The sequence below is a fragment of the Prionailurus bengalensis genome, chromosome F2 (assembly GCF_016509475.1).
Source record: "Prionailurus bengalensis isolate Pbe53 chromosome F2, Fcat_Pben_1.1_paternal_pri, whole genome shotgun sequence".
Classification (NCBI taxonomy): Eukaryota; Metazoa; Chordata; class Mammalia; order Carnivora; family Felidae; genus Prionailurus; species Prionailurus bengalensis.
Window position 1 is genome coordinate 67,522,416 of NC_057353.1, and position 26,900 is coordinate 67,549,315.

The window sequence follows — 26,900 nt, forward strand, 5'->3', positions numbered from 1 at the left end:
ATTGTTTTCATTAACTTAAGATAGACATAAACCAATGAGTCAAAGACAAGGCTAGACAGAGTCCTATAAATCTACATTCTAATTAATTCAGCTGAATTGAGAAAGATGCTAATAAAATCTGCACTCAGGGATTTAGTCCCTATTTGTTCCAGTTACTTTTACACTATGACCTGCCAAAGAAAACCAGACAAGAGTGTGGTTATGCAAACTCATCACTATTTTTAGAAAAACTGAAACAATCTTCACTAATAATGGTTCAATATCAGATCATCCCCAACACACGAGATCATCCATTTAGTTCTACCTACCTTTCTAGATGGCCCTATAAATTGCAGATCTATTATTCTAATTTTCCTATCTACAAAATTGTTTATAAAAATTTGCTTGTCATAATTGACACAAAAATTAAGCAATATGTGATTACTGAGATTACTAAGACAGACACCACAAAATTAATGACTGGTGAATTAAACTGAAGCAGGGTTTCACTTTTCTGAAGCCATATTTTCTAAACATCTAATATTTAGAATTTGGTCAAGAATTTAGAAGTTAAGAGGTACCACAATCAAGGAAAACAGTTATCATAAAACTCATTTTATTTGATAGAGAGGCGGGGAGTTGATAAGGAGGTGAGGAGTTACTTCTCTGTCCTTATCCAAAGAAAAATAAATGTATAATAAAGCAATAAGCCTGAAGCAAAGATAATACACTGATAATAGCAAGTACCAATGGATAAAAGAAGAGGAGAGAGAAGACAGAGGACTGAAGGAGAAACAGCCATATAGCATTTCATATAAAGCAATGGCTCTCAACCAGGGCAATTTTGCTACACTCCTTTCCTCGACCCACAGTCTCCTCCAGAGAACATGTGGCAATGTCTGGAGAAACGTTTGCTTGACACACTAGGGGTGAGGAAGGTGGGTGGGCACTATTGGCATCTAGTGGGTAGAGGACAGGGATGCTGCTAAACACCCCAGGTAGAGGACAGCTCCCACAACAAAGAATTGTCCAGCCCGAAATGTCAGTACTGCCCAAGGCTGAGAAATCTTGATACAGAAGGAGTCCTCTACATCTTATAAAATGAATCACTGTACTACCACTCAGTACAAGAATGAATGTTCTAAAGTCTTAAACAAATACCTGGCATGTTAACTGTATGCATTAATAGAGAAAGATAAAAGATTTCCAACAGAAATGATTAATTTTTTTAACATACCGATATAAAGTAATAAACTACAATTAGGCATGGTCACGTACATAGAATACCTCCTGATTTCTCTTCCCTGAATCTAGACTTTTAGCGATATGCTTAACCAACAACATGCAGCAGAAATGACATTCTGGAACTTCCAAGACTAGGTCATAACAGGTCTGTGGTAGGCTAAATAATGTCTCCCCAAAATGTCCACATCCTAATCCTCTAACCTGTGAGTACCTTATTTTATATGGCAGAAGAGATTTTGCAGGTGTCACTAAATTAAGGATTCTGAAAGAGTGAGATTACCCTGGATTATCCAGGAGGACCCTAAATGTAATCTTGCAGGTCCTATATGGAGGAAGCAAAAAGGTAAATGAAGGAGATGATGTGTCAACCAAAGCAGAGATTTAGAATGATGTGGTCAGGAACCAAGGAATACTGCAAGCTGGAAGAGACAAGGAACAGATTCTCTCCTGGAGCCTCCAGAAGGACTGAGCCTTGCTGACACTTTTATTTTGGCCCCTTAAATCTCATTTTGGACTTCAGACCTCTAGAACTCTAAGAGAATAAATTTGTGTTGTTTTAAGCCAATAAATTTGTGGTGATTTGTTACAGCAGCAACAGAAAACTAATACAAAGTCTTACAGCTTCTACATAGATTGGAAGTTTTTCTCTGTGAGTCATGACCAATCATATAAGTACTACAGTCTCCCCGAGAATGTTGTGCTAGTGAGGTCATGCGCATCTACTCTGGTCAACCATTCCCGATGAGCCAGCTTCCAGCCACCTCCACCAGAGTACCAGGCATGTAAGTAAAACCATCTTGGACCCTACCACCAGCACATCTACCAGCTGAAATTTATGGAGGGACCGCCACAGACGCCACATGAAACAAAGTCATCCAGCCAAGCCCTCCCTATATTCCTGAGCTGCAAAATCATGAAATATAAAAGAATAGTCGTTGTTCTAAGTCACACGTAACCCTGGACATCCAGTTATATATGCGTGATGATTAGAGTTTGTCAAACAGCATATATACATTTTATAATGGAAGAAAAAAATCCTATTATGTTAGCTATGTTCTGCTGGCAATAATCCCCAGTGATAAGATTACTCCATTATGCCAGTAATTCTAAAGTGTTCAGAATTAAGTTTTGTTGGAATATACTGCTGTAACTAGGCTCTTTCCATATTGGTAAATAGCAGATTATAGCAAAGCTTCATAACTTATCTGGGCCCAAGATATAGAAGGTCTCAGGCGAAGAAGAAGGAGAAGATGAAGGCAAAGAAGAAGGAGGAGGAGGAGAAGGAGGAGGAGAAGGAAAAGCAGCCTCAGCAGCTCTCAGCTTATTAGAGATCTTTCATTCCTCTTGACTCAATTCACAATTCATACCCCCATCCTGGTTCTTCCTCTCTTGCTGGGTCTAGTTTGGGCTACACCTCCCTTATTCTTCTTTTACCATTTCAACCAAGCCTCTGAGATATATTTATTCTCACATCTTAATTTGGAATAGGAAATGTTTTTCTTGCCCTTTTTTTTATTCTCTTTGAGCAAAAGCCACAATTATCTCCAATTCATCCCAGAAACCAATAGCTTAGCTGAGTTGCTACTTTCTCACATAACCATGGGCTGAGAAAAACGGGGATACTCTTGTTAAGAGTCCAAGATCCCCAGTGAATCAGAACGCCATGAAAAAAGTCTTGTTTTTAAGCATTCTCGGTATCCACTTTAATATCAGATTTTAATCTTTTGGCCTCTCATTCTGCCAAAAGCCTCTTGTTGTATATGACAAGTTCTCACAATGAAACATCCTACCTTAAATGAATATCCACAAAAGATGAGAACTGTAAGACTGAAGTTTAGAATTATATGGTGTATCTATATGGATGTAGATAAATGGCAAAAAAAAAAAAGCAAATTTAAAACATACACAATTACCACTTATACAGAGAAATAGAAAACATGCAAGTGATTAAAATCTAACATTAATAGAAAAACTGCTCTTTTCACCTCCATACATTTCTTATCTACTATTACGTGAAAGAAGTCTCATTTTAAAAAGTACCTCGAGTACACATTTAACAAAAATAATTCCCCAAGAAGCTCCTTTTTTTTTTCAATTATCTTTCACTGTGCCTTCCCCAAAGCCAGTTCTTATCTTGCTGTGTAATTCTCCAATAAACATTAGTTATAACACTTGTAAGTAAGTGCGGAAGGCAGCCTCCAAGATGGCCCCCAGTGATTTCTACCTCCAGGTATTTGCACCATGTATGGCACCTCCCCACAAGGTACCAGGACGAAATAAATGGACTCTCTCTTCTAAGACTGGGTTATGAAAGATTGTGGCTTCCAGCTTAAGCGCCCTCTCTCTGCCTCCCATCACTCATTCTGGAGGAGGCCAGCTTCCATGTCTTGAGAACACTTAGACAGCCCTGTAGTGAGGCCCACAGGGCAGGAAACTGAGACTTCCAGCCCATAGCCACGTGAGTGAGCCTTCTTGAAAATGCGTCCTCCAGCCCTAGGCAAGACTTCAGCTGATGCAGGCCCAGCTAAAAACTTGATTACAAAAAATAAAAATAAAAGCTTGATTATAACTTCACGAGATACCCCGTCAGAAACATGCCACAAAGCTGATTCAAGATTCCTGATCCCCAGAAACTTTGAGAAAAAACATGTTTGTTTTAAGCCACTATGTTTTACACAATAATGGGTAACTAATAAAATGAGCATCGCCTGTCCTTCAAAAACCAACTCATATGTTTTGAAAGTTAAAAACAAAAACAAAAAACAACTATGAATAGAAATAATAATTGCAAAAACTTAAAAGACAAATTTGCTTTAAAACTCTTGGCTAAGATTGAAAGGCAACTCTACTAATGTCAGCTTGCCAGTCCTGTCATAAAAACAATGAACCAACAGAGAATTATCGGGGAAATATGGACTGTCTCTAGAAGAGAGATTAGGTTGAGCATGCACATTGAGAACACAACATCAACTTTTTTAAAATTGAGAAGGAAATCATTTTGTAATTTGAAAATCACAACAGCCTATTTAACTATGATAAGACATCCCACACAGCTCATCTTATCTATTTAGAATCATGTAAAGCTTTATCTTGTCACAGGTCGTATCACATGTCTACTGATAAGCACTAAGAATGATAAGGGCAAATGTACCAAATTTCAACAATAGATTCCACTGCCATATCAAAGCATAGATGATTTTTTCCTGTAATGTTTCCACACCAAATCCAAAACACTTCTTTCGATTATACAAGCACATTTTCCAAGAACACGTAAGACTTCCTATAACAAGAAACAGTCCTTTTAACATAATTTATCTAATAGAAAGTATGTTTAGTACACATACATTTAGTACATGAATCAGGTATTTAAAAAGATTCAAAAAGCAACAATAAAAGAAAAACATGGGAGTTACTCATTTGGGGAAAAATGATTTCACTGATCTCCATAGGAACTGCATGTATTGATATTGAACACAATAAGGAACACTAAGACTGTACTAAAAACTAAAGCAGCAGCATCAGTAAGTATCCTCTGAGTCAAAGAGCAATGATTTAGTCATCAATACTGGCAAAAACAGTTGATTTAAACTTTGAAGTTCTTTAGCTTATGAACAGGAGGCAAGCATTTGACTACCACATCACTTCCCATACCTTTCCCTTTTTATCTTGAACAAAGGAGACAAATTACTGATTTCTTTCTCCTATAACTTCCATACTGATTAAGTTTAACTGATGCTAAGTAACCTCCACTGACTGAAGTTTATAGGTCCTTTCTCAAATACTTAAAACCACGTCAAATTTAAAACTATCTTCCCAGGAGAACGTAGCATCTCTACTGCCATGTGCTAAAACAATAAGGCATCAGGTAAAATTTACCCAGTTGTATCACAGGATGTGCTTTTCAAGAATTATCATAAAATTGTATTAATAAGGCCCTTGAAACTTGTAACAATGTTAACGCAGAAGAATTTCTAAGAAGTTACTTAGCCTAGGCCCAATATATGTTCAAAAGTGTTGCCCATGGAGAAAACATTCCTAATATTAATGTTCCAGCATATATGACTGTCTGTATTCTCCCAGGAGCACATTTTCAGAACTGAATATCTTAAACCACACAATGAATACAAACATACCTTACAAATGACTAGTATTTGATTATTATTTCATATAATGGCATGGTTACACATTTAATAACTGAACTGATTATGAAGTTACATTTCTCCTATAAATGCCCTAGGGGTGGACATTGTCTGGAATATCCAGTACTATAAATTGTTCTGCAATTCCCTGCATCTAGAAAAAAAAGCACTTCAAAGGCACAAGTAAGAGAAAGTTTCTGAAGAAGCCGTATAGGTAAGTCACACTTATATGACTTTCTTCCATTCCTGTATTATTGGCCCAAGAAGCACTTTCAAGTGCCTCTGGCTAACCAAATGCCATGTTTTCAATCAATGTACTTTAAACTTCCGAATCTATGGGATGTTTACGCACCTACCAACTTTGGCAGGGTGGGGGAGGTAAACTTGCTAAAAAATGTCAAACACATCGTAATGTGAAATAAAATAGCCATATATTTTGTCTGTATTATGTATTTTGTCTGTACTACTGTATTCAAATTGCAAACATATTTTAATATGGAATTAATCATTCAGTCCTTTCATCCTTCTGATTTTCTGAATTTTTAGCTTTTTTTTTTCACCTGCTCTCAAATTCTGACCTACAGCACTCTGCACTCGTTTTTAAAAATATCCTTTTTTAACATGTCAGCTTAAAAATAGCTTTGCTTTCACCATTCCACATTACTTTAAAGCAGAAGTCTGCTTTTTATTGTAGAGCCACAGATTGCCAGAAAAATACATTCTTACTACATTCTTTCAACCTCTGGGGAAACAACTGGCGTTGAACTTGTGCAGCGCCGAACCTATACGGTCTTGCAAGTTATGTACCTGCAGTTGCTGGTTTGATTCATTCTTTCCATTTCCCAGGAAAATGTTTCCTTTGGTTGTTTAATACAACTAGAAGTGTGTGCAATCACACAGCTGAGAGCATCTCTGCCTTAGGAAGCAATATCCTTTCTTTTGGACACCCGTACAGCTTGGTTGGATAACCTTTCAAGAAAGTTTCTTCCTGCCTCTCGGGTTTTGGTAGCGCTTTCCGAGCAGGCACGGCATGCACCTGCGTAGCTGCACGTTCACAAGAAAGCAGCAAGGGCTTAGGGGGGACAGGAGGGCTGGGGAGGGGAGGCGCACAATAAATCAAAGCACAATCGAAACAATCGTTTGACAATCTGGGCTGAAGCTCCGGCCTCTGAGGCTGGGGAGGAACCAGCCAAGCGTTGGTCCTGGCTGCCTGGCACGATCTGCTCCTGTCCTACCTGCCCTGGGGACACTCAGGAGGCGGAAAGTAACCCCCCCTCCCGGGCCCGGACGTCCCAGGCGCGAGGCCAGTCGGGCGAGGGGGGTGGGGGCGGGCCGAGGGGCTGGAGGGCTCCTGGGGCGCAGGCCGCGGGATGGGGACGCCGGGCCCCGGGCTCGCCCCTCACTCGCCCCCTTACCTTGGGCGATGGCAATGGACTCGAAGCGGTGCAGCTCCTTGAGCAGGCAGCTCCTCTCGGTGGAGTGCAGGCTGTAGATGAAGTCGCGCGCGCCCTGCGCCGTGTTCAGCGCTTCCATGGGCTCCTTCTTGGGGTGGGTGCCCAGCCCCCGGGAGCCGCCGGGGGCCGAGAGCGCCAGCAGCCCCCGCCCGCAGCAGCACCAGGACGGCGGGCGGGGCGCGGCGGCCGGGCCCGGCCTCAAGCTGCTCGCGGTCCGGCTCCTCAGCAGCGGCAGCAGCCGGGACATGGCGGGCTGAGGAGCGGGGACCCCCGCGGCAGTCCGGGAGAGCGATTTCTGGCGAGGCGGGGGGAAGAAGGAGCTCGGCTCAGCCCGACCCCGCCCCGATGTCCTCCTGACTGGCAGCCGAGGCGCCGGGCACCATGCACTCCCCGGGCCCGCGCGGCGGTCGCCTCCTTTCCTGTCCCCCTTCTCTTCCGAAAGGCCCGCGGCGGCTCGGGTCCCTCCGACAAGAAAAACTTTCTCCGAGGCTGCCGGGCCGGGAGAGGGCGGGTGGGCGGTGCGGGCGGGCGCCTCCCGGCTGAGGAGGGGTGGCGCGGGCGGGCGGGTTTGACGAGGGTTTGTCTCCGTCAGTTAGATCTTCCAGAGGGATGAGTCAGCCACGCGCCGCCCTCCTCCGGCGCCGCCCTCCGCTCCCGCCGGCTTTCCCACCCTCTTGCCTGCCCTCGCCGGCGCTCGTTACGGCTCCCGCGCCCTCAAAGCCGCCGCGCTCTCAGGCCGCAGCAGCACCGATACCCCTAGCGGCGGTATAAGGGCTAACAGGGCGGGGCGAGGGGTGGGGCGGGGCCGCGCAGGCGCAGTCAGCGGGCTCCCGGGCTGTGCTCTCTCCAGAGTTAGGAGGGTGCACAAGAGTCCCCGCCCCTTTCGGTGCGTGACGGTGGAGGAACCGAGGGCTCGCGTCCTCTGTGCTGGCGTCCGCCACCCTTAAGTCCAACGCAAAGAACGGGAAGAAACAGATCTGGAGTTCTTGCTCGACAGGGTAGTGCCGCTGCCACCGGCCCGTCCTAGCGCCATGCGTAAACCTGGGGCTCGTTGTGAACGGTGCCGCTGCGTGCGGCCCCTCTCGCCAGGCACGGGCCTCGCCACTTCTCGGGGGTCGTCGCACCGTCCTGCTCAGGCTTTTGAGGATTGAAGCGCCTAAGCCGCGCCCCTTGGCAAGGCACCGCCCACTGAGGCCTCGGCCAGACACTCCGTCCAGTCTTTGAGGCACCCGCTCTGGGAGCTCCAAAGGGAGAGGGCAAGGCCAGGGTTTGAGACTGAGGCCGTGACACGGAAAACACGCTTCCTCGTTCTGATGCCAGCAGCTTGCAGATCGTTAATGCTGGAGCGGGAGGCAAGAATGTCACAGACCTTTCCCGGGTGTTTGTCAAGGTTTGTTTTGTTTTTGTTTTTGTTTTTCTCTTTGCCGAGGCGAAAAGAATCCTGTGATGCAACACTGTTTTCCACGTGTCCAGGACCTAGTTCTCTTTCAGGACCCAGCTCGAAGGGTCTCCTACTCCAGCCTTAACTTTATCTCCTCCAAAGAAAGGAGATTGCCCCTTTATCCGAACCTATCTAATGATACTTAGGCTTCCTGTCTTAGAGAATAGATCCACTTAAAGAGTAAATCTGCTCAAGCGCAATCAAGATCCAAATCTTATCCTTATCGTATCCGCTGTGGCACCAGCCCAAGACCTTGTATGTCGTAAATGTGCTATAATCATGGAAGTGCAATATTTCAACGTGAGTCGGTGTTATCACTAAATCATCCTACTGCTCTCAGTGGTTCTCAAAGTGTGGTTCCCCACAGCAGAGCTTGTAAGGTATGCAAATTGCCCTAGTCAGCTCTAAACCCCTTGAATCAGAAACCGAGGATTGGGCAGCCATCTGTGCTTTAACAAGCCTCCCCCCTCCTCCGCCCCCGCCCCGTTAATATGGCTGCACACAAAAGTTTGAGAACCGCTGCTAACTTAAACATTAAAATTATTTTAAAAAAAATTTCAAGGCAGCATCTCTGCTGTAATTATGACAGTTAAGAATGTGCTCTGTGAAGGGTGTCTGGCTGGCTCAGAAGAACATGCGACCCTTGATCTTGGGGTCATGAGTTCTAGCCCCACCTTGGGTGTAGGGATTACTTAAAAAAAAAAAAAAAGAATGTGCTCTGTGGGAAATGAAGTTGCATATTGAGACTGTCTTGTTTTTGAAACCCTCTGTGCTGGAATCCTCTGCGGAGTTATTTCGGTCTGAAGTTTTGGGGAATACCACCACCTTCTCTCCTGTATCTGTTACCCCTCAAGAGATTCTGATTCATTGGGCTCGGGGTGGGGCCTGGGAAGTGAGGTTTGGAGAAGCTCTTGACTAAGTACCGGTTCCTGACAGCCTCGAGGACACCAGTTGTGTGGGGGGGGGGGGGCTCCAGAAACGGATTGCTGAAAGTTTGACAACTGGATCAACCATTGCCTCGCTGTGTTAGTGGTACATTATTACAATGGTGGTCCAAGTGAATCATGTCTTATGGTGTCCATTCCCTTGTGTAGACCTGTCCCACATTGGGCTTAGCTATGTGACTTGCTTGAGCCAGTAAGTGGAACATCACAAACCTGATCTAAGTGCTTGTTCTAGGGGCTTGTTGTAATGTGTTTGCTGTATGATTTATGATTATTCAAGTCTGCTGTAGAAACTAAAAAGTAGGCACAATTTGCTTCTGAGACATTACACATAGGATAAATAGATACGTGTTGATCATAGATAAAAAGGATGGAACAAATGAAATTGCTACTTTAGATAGAAAGAGATAGACCAAGTGAACTTTAAATATTAATAAGGTAGAGATTGTACTACCTCTAGACTGACAACTAAATTGGCCACTCACTAGTGACACCCATTATAGCCCCATTGCGGCCTTGTGTAGTCTGTACAAGAAAAGCAGATGGGGGCGCCTGGGTGGCCCAGTTGGTTGAGCGTCCGACTTCGGCTCAGGTCATGATGTCGCGGTTCACAAGTCTGAGCCCCGCATCGGGCTCTGTGCTAATGGCTCAGAGCCTGGAGCCTGCTTTGGATTCTGTGTCTCCCTCTTTCTCTGCCCCTCCCCTACTCAGTCTCTGTCTGTCTCTCTCTCTCTCTCGAAAATAAATAAAACATTAAAACATTAAAAAAAAAAGAAAAGAAAAGCAGATAGACCCCTCGCTACTCAGTCAGCTAATAATGACCAGCTACAGTTAAGACCAGACACACTTGCTCCTTCATCTCTCTGACAGAACAGATATCTGTTGGTTCCAGGCCCCTCTCTCTTACTTTCCGCTCTGGTCCTTACAACCACACCATCTGCAGAGAAGACTGGCACAGCAGAGGACATAGGAACACTGCATAGTGTACATAGGAACACTGCATAAAACAAAATTCAGATACTCTGGTTTTCCGTCCTGCTATCCTAAGCTTGTTTATCTACCCCATCTCTTTCCCCTTGCTTCCCACTCTCTTCTAAATTGATGAATGGGGCACCTGGGTTCAGCTCAGGTCATGATCTCACGGTTCATGAGTTTGAGCCCCACATCAGGCTCTCTGCTGTACACACAGAGCCTGCTTCAGATCCTCTGTACCCCCCCCACCTCCCCACACCCCCTTCTCTCTCAAAGATAAATAAATAAATAAACACACAAATTTAAATTGGTTGATAAATAGTTTGGGTTACTATTGCTGCTCTTTGAGTGAACATGTTATGCCAAACTTAGTGGCTTAAATAGCCAGTGTATTTTCTTCATGATTTTGTGGCTCAAAAATTCGGGAAGGACTTGCTAGGCAGTCCTTTTTTGGAGTCTCTTATCAGATGTCAACTAACTGCAGCTGTCACTTGAAGGCTGATTTGGGCTGGATACCCAAGATAGCACATTCTTGTGGTTGACAACTGATGTTGGCTGTTGGCTGGCTGCATGCTCAGCTGGGACTGTGAACCGGAGTACCTTCATACAGCCCCTCCATCCAGCATGGCAGACTTCTCACGTGGCAGCTGGCTTCCCTCAGAATGAGTGTCTGCAAAGAAACCAGGCTGTGACCTTCTCTGACGTATCCTAAGAAGTTGTGCGGCATCACTTCAACCGTACCCTACTAGCTACCAGAAAGCTACTAAGGCCAGCCAGGATTCAAGAGAAGGGAATATAGACCCCCCCCCCCCCTTCAATGGGAGCAATGCCAAAGCATTTGGGAACATGCTTTAAAGCTGTCACATAAAGTGTAATTCAAGTGTCTGAATTTGGTCTATAAGCCTATCTGTCCCGTGACCTACCATACAGTCCGCGTGGTGGTATACTTGGAGGCTGCCGTTACATCAAGGTAATTTTCCACATAACATTTACCCTTTGGAATTTGGCTGCCACATGAAGAAGTCTGGAGTATCCTGCTGGAAGGACCACATGGAGGACGAGGCAACAGCCCCAGCTAACTACCAGGCGCCTGTGTGAAGCCATCTTGGACCATCCAAGCCCCAGATGACAGCATTGCAAAGAGGTTGAGATCATTAGCTCTGGAGCCAGACTTCCTGGGTTTGGGTCCTCACTCCACCATTTACTAGCTCTATAACCTTGAGCTAATAACTCAGACTTTCCATGGTCACTCATCTGTTTGATGGGATAAGGGTGTTGCTAAATTTGCTCATCTGTTAAATGGAGATAGGGCATCTGCTTTATAGGGTTTTAGTGAAACTAAGTTAATACATGTAAAGCATTTCAAACAATACCTGGAACATGGTAAGTGCTCAATAAATATTAGCTATCATTACAAAATTCCCATGAACCTCTCAAACCTCTAGGATTATGTCTTTTGACCCTAGCTTGAGAAATAACATACCTAACTATCTGTCATTTAATACCCATTTAATGTGTACTAACTGGATCCCCTACCCATCCCCTTTCTCTGAACATTTGAATATCCTAAATGCGAATAAATGGAGGAGATGAGAGGGCTTGGGGTCTGTGTATAAAGCTTTGGAGAAATATAGGATAAGGCAAGTCCACGTGGGTGGCAGGAGGAAGGTTCTGAGGAAATTGTGGGCGTGCTAAAGAGGGAGGGCCAGCAGGTTGGAGAAGGTTACAGAAGAGGGAGAGCAGGAGGGCCTGGATTCAGCCAGCCCTGCCCTTCAGCTTTAAAGATGACAAACATCATGCCTCCATTAACAATCACAGTCTCCTCATGAAAAATTGCTGCTGAATCAACAGTCCACGATAGATTACATCATGCAAATGCTCTTCAGAGTTCCTGGCATCCCTGCGGCTGGCAGAGCACAAGGATGTTTGCTGTGTACATGTTATGATACATTATACACCCAGCTGTTACCGTCCACTTTAAAATTCCTGAATTGGGTCTCCTGGGTGGCTCAGTCAGTTAAGCATCTGACTCTTGATTTCGGCTCAGGTCATGATCTCATGGTTTGTGAGTTTGAGCCCTGTGTCAGGCTTCGTGCTGACAGTGTGGAGCCGGCTTGGGATTCTCTCTCTGCCTCTCCCCCTGCTCACACGTGTTTTCTCTCTCTCTCTCTCTCTCTCTCTCTCTCTCAAATAAATAAACTTTAAAAGGCATTAAGATTTTCTATTTTTTTATTTTTTTTAAAGTTCATCCATTCATTTTGAGATAGAGAGTGCGAGCAGGGGAGGGGCACAGGAGGAGGGAATCCCAAGTGTGCTCCGAGCCACCAGCGCAGAGCCAGTTGCGGGGCTGGAACTCACAAACCAGGAGATCATGACCTGAGCCGAAACCCAGAGTCAGACGCTTAACCAACTGAGCCACACAGGCGCTCCCACTTCATTTTTAATGATTTCATCTACATGTTGGAAAGTGCCCTTCACAGGGAAGAAACAGTATCTCATGAAGGCAAGGTAGAAAATGGAGGGGCTATGATCACTGGACTGCAAAACTCCTCTGCTCAATTTCATACTCCAAGAAGCTCATATTTATCTGTCCTCAGGCATAACTCTGGGCAATAAGACTATGACTACCCCACACTCACCATAAAAAGGGCACCTGCAGGGGCAGCTGGGTGGCTCAGTCAGCTGAGTGTCTGACTTGGGCTCAGGTCATGATCTCATGGTTTGTGAGTTCCAGCTCCACACCGGGCTGGCTGCTGTCAGTGCAGAGCAGGCTTCAGATCCTCTGCCCCCATCTCTCTGCCCCTCCCCCACTTGCACTCTCTTGTTCTCTCTCTCTCAAAAATAAATAAACTTTTTTAAGTGCACCTCCACACTAATACATGCACATACACACATGCACACACCTACCTGACTCTTCCAGGGCAATACTTTATAACATGTTTTCCTTTCCAGGCTTCCTATCATGTTTGAGGTTGGGGAGGAGTATTGATCAAAGCAAATATTAAACAACAGGGCTATGAAACACCTCTTTGAAAACTTTAAACTTGAATTCTTAGTGAGGCTTCAAACATTTAGATGCTGCACGAACTATTTTTGAAAAATGACTCTATCTGTAAGCCCAGCAGAGAGGTCAGTAGAACGATTTTGAATGTTCCTATATTTATGACCAAGTATTTTCAATGCTATAAATTACTACTGTTCAACAGTATCCAATTCTCAGGGCCAGAGGGAATTATTCTCTCCTATGCCCTTGAAGTTAGGGGTAACTGTGTGACTTACTTTGGCCAATGAATGGAAACCTGACATACTTATTTCACCCCCCCCCCCCCCCCCGCCCCGATACAGGTACTTAATTGCCTGTGCTCAGGTAGGCAGCTCTCTCCTCTGATCTTAACATGGCGAAATTCACAACATGTGCTGAAATGGAAGTTCTATGAAATTGATGAGGCTGGGAGTAGTGAGCCAATGTAGGAAAACAGCTGCCCTGGAGAGTTGCCCCAATCCATGACACATTTTGCATGACAGAGATAGAAACTTTTTTGTGTTAAGTCAGTGTGATCTAGAGATTCCTTTTTACTGCAGCAAAAGCTCCACTATCATGACTAACACAGCTCTTCTTTGGCTCTTTGTCTTACATTTTATAAAGTTGAATGCCTTCTTTTCATTCCTACCTATTGTTCTAAAAGGAGGACCTGTTTTGGGTCCAGTGTGTTTGTTTCTCCTGAGTAGGATGTAGGGAGACAGGGTCCTCTTTTCTTCTGGTTTCTGAGCTTTATGTGAGTCTGGAGCCACAGACAGATTTGGGGGTCACCAGCATTAAGGAATGGTTCAATCCATGCAAGTGGATGAAATTGCTATAGCAAATGTGTGCATGAAAACATAAGAGGACAGGGGCACCTGGGTGGCTCAGCTGGTTGAGCATCTGACTCTTGACTCAGCTCAGGTCATGATCTCATGTTTTGTGAGATTGAGCCCCTCTTTGGGCTCTGTGTTGACAGTGCAGAGCTTGCTTGGGATCCTCTCTCTCCTTCTCTCTTTGCCTCTCCCCTGTTTGCATGCACGTTCTCTCTCTCTCTCTCTCTCTCTCTCTCTCTCAAATAAACATTTTAAAAAAGAAAAAGAAAACATAAGAGGACAGAGATATGGGAAGCAATAACGGTTAAGAGATAAGCAGTGGAAGAAATAGCCAAGGAAAGAAGGTGAGATAATGTGGTAAAAGGGGAAAATATCTGGCCACAGAAACCAAAGGATGATGAAGTTTCTAGAATGAGAGGTCTAGAGTTTCAAGTGCAGCAGCAAAGTAAAGCAAATTAAAGACAAGGAAGTACTTATTAGAGATGGTGAGTTGAACACATACAATTATGACCACTTTGTAATGAAAGTGCACTAAAAATGAATGTAAATGGGTTAAAAATAAAAAGCCATACCCTCATAAGCACAGAGTTCATGGGAGAAGAGGACAAGGTGACAGCATTACAGAAATACAAGTGGATGGAGGAGTGTTAATTAACCTGACGGATCAGAGAAAGGTGAAAACTAAGCCAGAATGGAGCACCTACAAGAAGGTTAATTCGAGCAACAGTCTTGAAAAAGTGCCAGAATCGGAGGCACCAGGTACTTCTGAAGGTAAAGATATAATCGAGCTAAAAGCAGAAGATCCAGGTGAAAATTTTTAAGGGGGTGTTTATAAAGCCAGATCCCCTTCCACATGCTATACAGCTGGGAGAATGGCACTTCCTCACTGCAGCAGGAATCTAGTTTACCAGTGGAGAGACAGTGGGTTTGGGGCACTAGAAACACCCGAGGGCAAGGGAGGTATACCAAACACAAGAGAGTAAGTGAGTACCACATTCTGACTCATGGGGCCCTTGTCACTCTTCTGCTCTGCTTCAAGAGCAGTATGGTAGCCATACTATTGGAGGATTCCTCTCTAGGCCCCCAATAAAACAACTCAGCCAGATCACCCTACCGTAAAACCATCAATTAACCAGCTCTGCCAACCACAGAGATTCCAAACAGCTTTTTGTTGTTTCAGGCTTAAATACAAAATATGAGCCAAGAATTTAAAATCACAAGTCAGTTGAAGAAAGCCTTCAAGACAGAAGAAAAATGGTTAGCATTTAAAAAAAAAAAAAAAAAAAGGCACCCGGCTGGCTCAGTCAGGAAAGCATGAGACTCTTGACCTCAGGGTCATGAGTTCAAGCTTCATGTGAGGCATAGAGATTTTAAAAAAGGATAGGGGGGAAAAAAGGATCTTAGAGGACATAGGAGCAAAATAAGACTTTTGAAAATGTGTAATTCTAACATATTTACGAAATAAGAGAAGATACAACACCTATGGAAAAATAGGATTCTGTACAAGTAGGAACAGCCAGAAAACAAAAAATATTTCTTGAAATTTGAAATATGATAGTCAAAATGAAAAAATTAGCAAAAAGACGATAATATGGAGAAACATTTCTTTAAAAGCAGACAACAGGTAATATATAAAATGGAAGATAAGTGACAGAATTAAAGAATCAGGCCAGGAGGTGCAAGAAAGTTGAAGATAGCACAGTCTGAAAATGTAAGAGAGAAAATTGTCAAGTGTCTAAAGGAGAATTCCTCAAACTGAAGGTCATTTGTTCCCAGACCAGGAGAGTTCACTGAGGGCTCAGAACACGAGATGAAAAAAGACCCACTTTAAAGTATGTCATCACACTCTATTGTCATCAGGTTGCTAGAGAACAAAAAAAGATCTTAAAAATCTCCAGCAGCAAAGTCAAGGGATGTCAAGGGAAGTTCAGTAAAAAAGGATCCCACTTCAAATATAGTCAATGGTACAGTAATAGCGTTGTGTGGTGACAGATGGTGGCTCTGCTTGTGGTGAGCATAGCATAACTTATAGAATCACTATGTTGTACACTTGAAACTAATATAACATTGTATGTCCATACTCAATGAGTATGCAACTCATTTGCATATACGACTGTACTAAAAAAACTTTTTTAAAGGATCCCATTTCAGAACCGTTTCAGACATCTCAACACTAATGTTGGAAGCCAGAAGACAAATGGAACAATAACTTCAAAATTCTGAAGAAAATTACTTCCAATCTATAATTACATATCCTGCAATCCAGCGTGAAGGTAGATTATAACCTTTTTAAACATTGAAGTCTCAAAATATTTATGTCCCAAACATCGTATCAGGAAGAAACTGGAAGATGTGCTCCATCAAATGGAAGGAATAAAGCAAGAGATCCAGGAGATGGGAAGTTGCAGGACAGCAGGTCTAGAGAACTCCCAGGCTACATGGGTGCAAGGCAGTGGAAGGCTTCGGGAGTGTGCCTCTGACAAAGAGATGGACTTTATAGATTTTTGTGATGTATTTGAAATATTGAAAGGAGAATTACACTTCTGGGGGAGAATTTGGGAATGGATTAGTGATAGGTGCCTGAGGCAATTAACTCTAATAAATATTTTTTTAATTATTTTATTCCAGTATAGTTTACAGTGTTATATTAGTTTCAGGTGTTCACTATAGTGATTCAACACTTTTTTTTTTAACGTTTATTTATTTTTGAGACAGAGAGAGACAGAGCATGAACAGGGGAGGGGCAGAGAGAGAGGGAGACACAGAATCTGAAACAGGCTCCAGGCTCTGAGCGGTGAGCACAGAGCCCGATGTGGGGCTCGAACTCACAGACTATGAGATCATGACCTGAGCCGAAGTCGGACGCCCAACCAACCAAGCCACCTAGGCGCCCCGTGATTCAACACTTCTTACAGCACACAGTGCTCATGACAACAATTAAGTGCACTCCTTAATCCCCATGACCTATTTCCCCATCCTCCCATCCACCTCCCCTCTGATTACCATCAGTTCTCTATAGTTAAGAGTCTGTTTCTTGGCTGCCCCCCCATCTCTCTCTCTCTCTCTCTCTCTCTCTCTCTCTCTCTCTCTCTGTCTCTTTTACTCTGCTCATTTGTCTTGTTTCTTAAATTCCACATATGAGTGAAATCATAAGGTAATTGTCTTTCTCTAACTTATTTCACTTAGCATTATACTTTCTAGCTCCATCCATGTCATTGCAAATGGTAAGATTTCTTCTTTTTATGGCTGATCTACTAAATAGAAATTACATTAGGGAGAAATTATAATAAATTAAAGGATCACAGGTAAATAGTATTCACAAGATTATAATAATACAGAATATTTATTTAACCAAAAATTGTGATATATCTTAAATAGGGCAGATGTGGGGAAGGGAAATGTCTTACCTCAGGCTGCCATAACAAAATTGCATGGCTTACCAGGAGTGTATTTCTCACAGTCCTGGAGGCTTAAGTCCAAGATGAAGGTGTGAGCAGGTAATTTTCATTCTGTAGCTTGTAGGCAGCATCCATCTCACTGTGTGCTCATATACCTTCTCTGTGCAAGTGTGGAGAAAGAGGGAAAGCAAACTTCCCTCTTACAGGATGCTAATACGATCACGAGGGCCCCATCCTCATGACCTCATATGACACTAATTACCTTCCCCAAACCCCTTCCCCAAATACGAACACATTGAGGGTTAAAGCTTCAACGTATGAAGGGGGTGGAGGGATACAAACATTTAGTCCATAACAAGAAGAGTGTGTCTGTGTGTGTGTTTGTTGATGTGTTTCGTGTGGTAGAGCAAGAAAGTGGGGAGTATGAAAGCTAAATCCTTATCTTGCATAGTAAGTGTACCAGTCAGGGTCTAGAGAGCAGTACACCCTAAATGGGATGATTTGAGGGGGGTTTATATACAAAGGTGTGACAGTTGGCAGGAAGGAACAAGAGATCGTGCAATATTCCAGGGCTTAGTAGCAATTGCCTTGTTAGCAACCCTAGGCCCAGAGAGCTAAATGGAGTACATGGGGACCACAGTCTAGAATGAGAACCAAGCAGAGTGGCCCTTCTAAAGAGAAGCAGTGACCTCCAGTTGAGGACATAGCCAACTAGAGCAGATGGTCAAGGAGGGAGTCAGGGGACTAAATATTCTCATCTCACTGTCTTTTATCACTTGCTTTCTCTAATCTCCTCTCCAACTTCTCCCAACTAGAGGGAAAACTCAGCTGGAAACCAGAGTGCCTATTCATAAACCCATTGCTGTGGCCCAGACAAGTGAATTTCTCTGAACAGAGAGGAAGGAGAAGAAGAGTAGATCCAAGGGACAAATGAAAGATATCCAACACAATAATAAAAAAAAGAAGAAGAAGAAGAAATAATAGGCATGTAATTCTATTATGTACCCAGAAGAAACCTAAAGCAGTTGAAAATAAGTGCCTATCCGAAATGAAAATTGGAAATAGGGAGACACTGGAATGGGAACTTCTTTTTCTTTTTCTTTTTTTTTAGTATATTTTGTAGAACAATTTGACTTTTATAACTAAGTAGAACTTTTATAAAAATAATTTTTAAGTGTTCTTTGTATTGGCAATGAGAAAATCACTGATGACCTTTTGCCCTGCAATTTCAGTTAAGTGATGGGAATTGAGATCAGATTATAGTGGGTTGAGAAGAGAAGCTGAAATGATTGGGAAATGAATTCTAAAAGCCAACCGGGGGTGCCTGGGTGGCTCAGTCGGTTAAGCGTCCGACTTCAGCTCAGGTCATGATCTCTCGGTCTGTGGGTTCGAGCCCTGCATCAGGCTCTGTGCTGACAGCTCAGAGCCTGGAGCCTGCTTCAGATTCTGTGTCTCCCTCTCTCTCTCTGCCCCTTCTCAGCTCATGCTCTGTCTCTGTCTCTGTCTCTCTCTCAGAGATAAATATACATTAAAAAAAAAATTACAAGCCAGCCAAACTGTGTTAATCAGATGTTTAGTGAATGTCTGCAATAGCTAGTCAGTTAGTTTAGGTAGATGGAAGGTGTGCCACATGTGATTTCTCTGCCTATTAATGAGCTCTGCATCAAATACTTTGGACCCATGTGTATAATCCATATGTCCTATATGTTCTTACACAGTTTTAGGATTCAGAATATCTTTTTGAGCTTTTAATTATTAAAATGGTTTCTGGCAGTTATTTATTTTTTAAAAATATTTATTTATTTAGAGAGAGAGTACGAGTGCTTGTGGGAAAGGGGCAGATAAAGAGGGAGAGAATCTCAAACAGGTTCCTTAGTGTCAGTGCAGAGCCCAACGCAGGGCTCCATCTCACGAACCGTGAGATCATGACCTGAACCCAAATCAAGAGTCAGATGCTTAACCGACTGAGCCACTCAGGCACCCCCTGGCTATTATTTTTTAACCTGTCCCCAGAATTTCTTGCCTCTAACACCCATTCCTCCTGCTGTATTTCCTTTATATACCTTCCAAACTCAAACTCAAAAGTCTGACCCATCTTTGACCTCCTTGTTCACTTCAAAAATGTCCTTGCTAAATTCCATACATTCTATCCATTAAATGTGGGTTTTTAAAAATATTTTTTATTTATTATTTTTTAAAGTAATCTCTGTATACAATGTAAGCCTCAAACTCACAACACCAAGATCAAGAGTCACATGCTCTACTGACTGAGCCAGCCAGGTACCCCTATCCATCAAATGTTTTAAATTTTTGTTTCCATTTCTCCATCCTGGCTGGCTCTGACAGAGGTTAAGTTATCAGGATTTGTTGACTGTCACTATGCATTATCTCTCTGTGCCTCGAAACTATATCTCCAATAGCTCCCTTTATTAATTTATGGATTTTGTGATCTTATTAGAAACTGCTTTTCTAGCCAAATGACTTACTACTTCCCCTTTCTTGAACCAAACATGACTCTCTTAGTACTCTCTAAAATTTCCAGTCTCCACGCTGGTGCTCACATTGTCACCTCTGTTTGCAGCACCTTCACCCTCAGTGTCTCCATGTCCAATCTTTCCCATTCTTCAGGGGCCCAGCTCAACTGCCTTCTCATTCCTGGGGTGGCTCTTGAAGATGCTTTCATGGAAGATACGACCTCATTTTCTGAACTCCCTCATTACTGTCTCTGAACCTTCTTGTGTTCTAGTATATGGCAGGGGTGGGGGCTGGTTGGTGGGGTAGGCCTCACTTATAACCAACTTGAAGGAAGATTCCCTGTCTAATTCATCTTTGTTTTCCCTGAGCAGCTAGCATAGTATCCTGTAAATATACACAATATACAGTACATTTGTTGAATTTTTAATTAAGTAGCTAATCCATATTTTTTCCTTGCTTTATTGAGGCATAATCGGCGTACAAAAGAACTGCATATAATGCATGTATATCATTTGGTAAGTTTGTACATATGTATACACTTGTTATACTATCACCAAAGTTAAGGTAATAAACATCTACATCACTTTCAAAAGTTTTATTGTGTCCCTTGTTTTTGTTTTGGTTTGGTTTTGGGTTTTTGTTTGGTTGGGTTTTTTTTGTAAGACTACAACATGAGATAGACTTCTTAACAATTTTAAGCACATGATACCCTATTATTAACTGTAGGCACTGCGTTATACAGCAGATCTCTGGAATTTACTCATCTTGTATTAACTTTATACACTGAACAACTTCCCTATTCCTCTCCCCCATCCCCTGGTAACCACCATTCTGCCAATCCATATTTGATTTTATGATATACTGCCACTTGAAAAGCAAAAAAGAACAGTAATCTTAAGGAACTGTCATCATAATAAGACCAACTTACTTTGCCCTAAGTTCCAGCAAGATAAGAAAATACATATGATTGTTAAGGAGAACATGGAGGGTGCATAGACTAAAAAGTCCTAGTAAAATTGAGTCCTAGTAACCCAATATTGTATCCACTGTGTACATAGAACCTCCAGAGGTATTGGAATCACATTAACCTGGACTAAAATCTTGCCTCAGCCCCTTACCAGCTGCATATCCTTGGACCAATTATCCTCTTTGACCCCCAGTGTCCTTCTTAGCAAAATTTAAATAATAATGGTACTTACCTCCCAAAGCTGTTTGTATAATTAAATGAGATAATCTACACGAAGAGTTTTGCAGAATGCCTAGAATACATCATATACACTCAGTAAATGATACCTTCTCTTTTTATTTTCAGTGGTGAGAGCTGTATTAATCAGTTGCCAAGGGCAATAGCTTTGGAACCAGACAGAGCTGGGAGTTCTTATCATTAAAAAATGATGAGGGGCGCCTGGGTGGCGCAGTCGGTTAAGCGTCCGACTTCAGCCAGGTCGCGATCTCGCGGTCCGTGAGTTCGAGCCCCGCGTCAGGCTCTGGGCTGATAGCTCGGAGTCTGGAGCCTGTTTCTGATTCTGTGTCTCCCTCTCTCTCTGCCCCTCCCCCGTTCATGCTCTGTCTCTCTCTGTCCCAAAAATAAATAAACGTTGAAAAAAAAAATTAAAAAAAAATAATAATAAATAAATAAATAAAATGATGAGACAACACTTCCAAACTCATTTTATTAGGCCAACATTAAACTCCTACCAAAGCAAGATAAGGGCAATACAAGAAAGGAAAATCACAGGCCAGTATCTTTGATGAACATAGATGCAAAAATGCTCAGCAGACCCTAGCAAGCCACATTCAACAGCACTTTAAAAGGATCACACACCATGATCAAGTGAGATTTATTCTTGGGATACAAATCAGTAAACATGATATACCACATTAACAAAATGGAGAATTAAAAACCATATGATAATCTGAATACAGAAAAGGCACTCGAAAAAAGTAAATATCCTCAATTAGGTATGGAAGGAATGTACCTCAACATAGTAAAGGCCAAATATGACAATCCCACAGCTAACACACTCAACAGTGAAAAGCTGGGGGCGCCTGGGTGGCTCAGTAGGTTGAGCATCTAACTCTTTTTTTTATTTTTATTTTTATTTTTTTATTTTTTATGAAATTTATTGACAAATTGGTTTCCATACAACACCCAGTTGAGCATCTAACTCTTGATTTCAGCTCAGGTCATGATTCCAGGATTGCGGGATCAAGCCCCATATCAGGTTCCACACAGAGTATTCTCTCTCTCCTTCTGCCCCATACCCCTGCTCACTCTCTCTCTTTCTTTCTCAAATTAAAAAAAAAAAAAAAAAGTGAAAAGCTGAAAGCTTTTACTTTAAGATGAGCGGCAAGACAAGGATGCTCACCCTCACCACTCCTATTTAACATAGTACTAGAGTCTTAGAGCAGTTAGGCAAGAAAAAGAAATAAAAACATGCAAACTGGAAAGGAAGAAGTTAAATTGTCTGTTTGCAGATGATATGACCTTATATATAGAAAACCCTAAAGACTCCACCAAAAAACTGTTGGAACTAATAAATTCAGTAAAATTACAGGAAACAAATCAATATACAAAAATCATCTGTGTTTCTATACACTAAGAATGAGCTATCTGAAAAAGAAATCGAGAAAGCAATTCCAATTACAATAGCATAAAAAACAATAAAATATTTAGGAATAAATTTAAATAAGGAGGTGAAAGATCTATATAATAAAAGCTATAAAATGTTGGTGAAGAAATTGAAGAAGATACAAGTAAAATGAAAGATATCCCATGTTCATGGGTCAGAAGAGTTGATATTGTTAAAATGTCCATACTACCCAAGGCCATCTATAGATTTAATGTAATTGCTATCAAAATTCCAATGGCATTTTTCACAAAAGTAGAAAAAAAAATCCTAAAATTCATACAGAACCACAAGAGATTCTGAATAGCCAAAGCAATCTTGAGTGAAAAGAACAAAGCCAGAGGCATCATACTTTCTGGTTTAAGCTATATTACAAAGCTATAGTAATCAAAGCAGTATGGTACTGGCATAAAACAGGCATATAAATCAATGAAACAAAAATAAGCCCACACATATACAGTCAACTAATCTTGGACAAAGGTGCCAAGAATATACAATGGAAGAAAGTATAATCTTCAACAAATGGTGTTGGGAAAACTGGAAATTCATATGCAAAAGAATGAAATTGAGCTCTTATCTTACAGCATACAAAATTTCAACTAAAAGCAGATTAAAGACTTAAATGTAAGACCTGAAACCATAAAACTCCTGGAAGAAAACATAGGGGTAAGCTGCTTGACATTGGTCTTGGCGATGATGTTTTTTGGATATGATACCAAAGGACAGGCAACAAAAACAAAAATAAACAAATGGGACTACATCAAACTAAAAAGCTTCTGCATACCAAAGGAAACAATCAACAAAATAAAAAAGCAACCTACACAGTGGGAGAAAATATTTGCAAACTATATATCTGATAAGGGGTTAATATTCAAAATGTATAAAGAATACTCAATTCAAAAACAAACAAACATAACTCAAGAAACTTCTGGGGAACAAACTTCAGTGAAAATCAATTTAATAGAGACTGCTAAACATTTAAGATGTTATATACAAACCCAGTTGTAACCACAAATCAAAAACCAGTAATAGATATGCAAAAAATAAAGAGAAAGGAGTCAAAATATATCACAAAAAAAAGTCCAGAAAACTGTGAGAGAAGAGAGCAAGAGAAAAAGGAACGGAGAAAAATAAAAACAACCATAAAACAAGTAAGAAAATGGTAATAAGTACATACCTATCAGTAGTTACTTTGATTGTAAATGGAACAACACTTTAATCAAAAGACATAGAATGACCTAATGGATAAAAAAGCAAGACCCATCTCTATGCTGCCTACAAAAGACTCATTTCAGACCTAAAGACACAGCATGCAGATTAAAAGTGAAGGGATGGAAAGACATTTATCATGCAAATGGAAGTGAAAAGAAAGCTTAAATTGGACAAAATAGACTTTATAATAAACTGTAACAGGAGACAAAGACACTATATCCATAAAGGAAACAATCCAACAAGAAGATACAACAATTGTAAATATTTATGCTTCCAACTTGGAAGCACCCAAATACATAAAACCACTAATAACAAACATAAACAAAGTAATCAATAGTAATACAATAATAGTAGGAGACTTTAAGACCCCACTTACATCAATAAATAGATCATTCAAACAGAAAATCAACCAAGGGATCGTGGCTTTGAGTGACACACTGGATCAGATGGATCTAATATATATATTCAGAACATTCCATCCTAAAACAGCAGAATACACATTCTTTTCAAGTGCACATGGAACATTCTCCAGAATAGATTACATATTAGACCACAAAACAAGTCTCAACAAATTAAAAAAGATTGAAATCATATAATACATCTTTTCTAACCACAACACTATGCAACTACAAATCAACCACAAGAAAAAATCTGGAAAGAGCCCAAAACATGGAGGTTAAATAACATGCTGCTAACCAATGAATGGATCAACAAAGAAATGCCAAAGAGGAAATCCAAAAATACACGGAGACAAATGAAAATAAAACCCAGTGGTCCAAAATCTTTGGATTGCAGCAAAAGCTGTTCTAAGCGGGAAGTTTATAGTAATACAGGCCTACCCTAAAAAGCAAGAAAAATCTCAACCTAACCTTACACCTAAAGGAATAGGTAAAAGAACAAACAAAGGCCCCCCAAACCAATAGAAGGAAGGAAATAATAAAGATTAGCACAGAAATAAAGAAGATAGACATTTAAAAACAATAGAGATCAATGAAACCAGGAGCTGGTTCTTTGAAAAGATTAACAAAATTGATAAACTTTTAGCTAGACTCATTAAAAAAAAGGGGAGGGGGAGAGGACTCAAATAAACATCAGAAATGAAAGAGAAGAAATAGCCAATACCACAGAAATACAGAAGATTATAAAAGAATATTATGAAAAATTATATGCCAACAAATTGGACAACCTAGAATAAATAAATAAATTCTTGGAAACATATCCTCCCAAAACTGAATCCAGAAGAAATAGAAAATTTGAATGGACCAATTAGCAGCAATTGAACAAGTAATCAAAAAACACCCGACAAACAAAAATCATGGACCAGACAGCTTCACAGGTGATTTCCACCAAATATTTAAAGAAGTAATATCTATTCTCAAACTATTCCAAAAAATAGAAGAGGAAGGAAACCTTCCAAATTTATTCTATGAGGCCAGCATTACCCTGATAACAAAACCAGATAAAGGCGCTACATAAAAAGAGAACTGTAGGCCAATATCTCTGATGAACATAGATGCAAAATCCCTCAACAAAATATAGTAAAACCTTGGACTTCAAGTAACTTGTTCTGTGAATGTTCTACAAGATGAGCAAACATTTCTAATAAATTTTAACTTGATAAACGAATGATGTCTTGCAGTACAAGTACTACATGACAGTGAACATCACACGATCACAACTGAGCCAATGGTTCTTCTCTCTCTCTCTCTCTCTTGCTCTTTCTCTGCCACTATGGGATTGTGGGTGATCATCTCTCATGCTCTGATGCTTACTCTCAGGTCACAGTGTTTGGCAGAAATCCGTGATTTTTCAGAACATTGGAAGGTCCCCACAACTGGCACTAGTGTATTTTTTGTCACTTCCAAACACCTATGGACATTCCTTTGCTTTTCCATACAAGAGTAAGCTTAGCAATACTTTGCTTCATTCTAACTCAGGCTGCCTGAAGATATAGACCCTTTCATCTGCTGCCTTATTGCCAGTTACATTAAATACAGTGTATGACAAGAGTTAATTAATACTGGACTGTAGTCACCATCCATGCGAGTATATACAATGGCCCCCATGCGGAAAAAGATTCCATTGAGCCAATAAGTAGAAGTGATTCCGTTAGTGAAAGTTGTCCTGTGGAACATCCCTCCTCTCTCTTGTTTCTCTCACACTAGCCACGAAGGTTTTCAAGGTTAAGTGTAGGTTAGTTTGTTTATTTTCTTTATATTTTGTATTTTCTTTATTATTCTGTATTATATTACAGTATTATAATAAATTTTATATGAATATTTTTGGGTTGTGGAGTGAATCATCTGAGTTTCCATTATTTCTTATGGGGAAATTCGCTTTGATATACCATTGCTTTAGATTACACACATATTTCTGGAACAAAGTATGCTCACAAACTAAGGTTTTACTGTATAGGCCAACCGACTCCAACAATACAGTAAAAACATCATTCACCATGATCAAGTGGGAATTATTCCTGGGATACAAGGGTGGTTCAGTATTCACAAATCAATCAATGTGATACATCACATCAACAAGAGAAAGGACAAAACCATACGATTATTTCAAGAGATGCAGAAAAAGTATTTGACAAAGTACAACATCAATTCATGATTTAAAAACCCTCAACAAAGTAGATTTAGAGGAAATATGCCTCAAAATAATAAGACTTTATATGAAAAAAAAAACCACAGCTAACATCATACTCAGTGGGGAAAAATTGAGAGTTTTTCTGCTAAGATCAGGAGAAAGACAAGGATGTCCACTCTTACCACTTCTATTCAACAGTACTGGAGATCCTATCTATAGCAGTCAGACAAGAAAAGAAATAAAAGTTATCCAAGTTGGTAAAGAAGAAGTAAAATTTTCACTACTTTTATATGACATGATACTAAATATAGAAAACCCTGAAGACTCCACCAAAAGCTACTAGAACTGATAAATGAATTCATAAGTCACAGGTTACAAAGTGAATGTACAGAAATTCACTGCATTTCTATGTGTCAATAATGAAGTAGCAGAAAGAGAAATTACGAAAACAATCTTATTTACAATTGCACCAGAAATAATAAAATACCTAGGAATAAACTTATCCAAGGAGGTGAAAGACCGGTACTCTGAAAACTATAAAATATTGATGAAACAAATTGAAGATGA

General features: G+C 41.2%; 1 protein-coding gene and 1 long non-coding RNA gene across 4 annotated transcripts in view; one reads left to right on the top strand and one right to left on the bottom strand.

The window, feature by feature from the left end:
* The window catches only part of TMEM65 (transmembrane protein 65), a 53,572-nt gene extending 45,907 nt beyond the window's left edge, over window positions 1-7,665 (bottom strand). The window contains exon 1 of one of the 3 annotated variants that reach the window (XM_043601708.1): window positions 6,779-7,665. In XM_043601708.1, coding sequence (XP_043457643.1) covers window positions 6,779-7,064 — 286 coding nt within the window. In that variant the 5' untranslated portion in view covers window positions 7,065-7,665. The remainder of the gene's footprint in view (window positions 1-6,778) is intronic. The other 2 variants (XM_043601706.1, XM_043601707.1) reach the window with 2 other exon arrangements.
* A 288-nt stretch (window positions 7,666-7,953) lies between these two features.
* Window positions 7,954-20,497, top strand: LOC122495791. The gene is made up of 2 exons (XR_006300576.1): window positions 7,954-8,207; window positions 18,243-20,497. It is a non-coding gene; the product is annotated as an uncharacterized LOC122495791 (long non-coding RNA).
* Window positions 20,498-26,900: the final 6,403 nt, after the last annotated feature.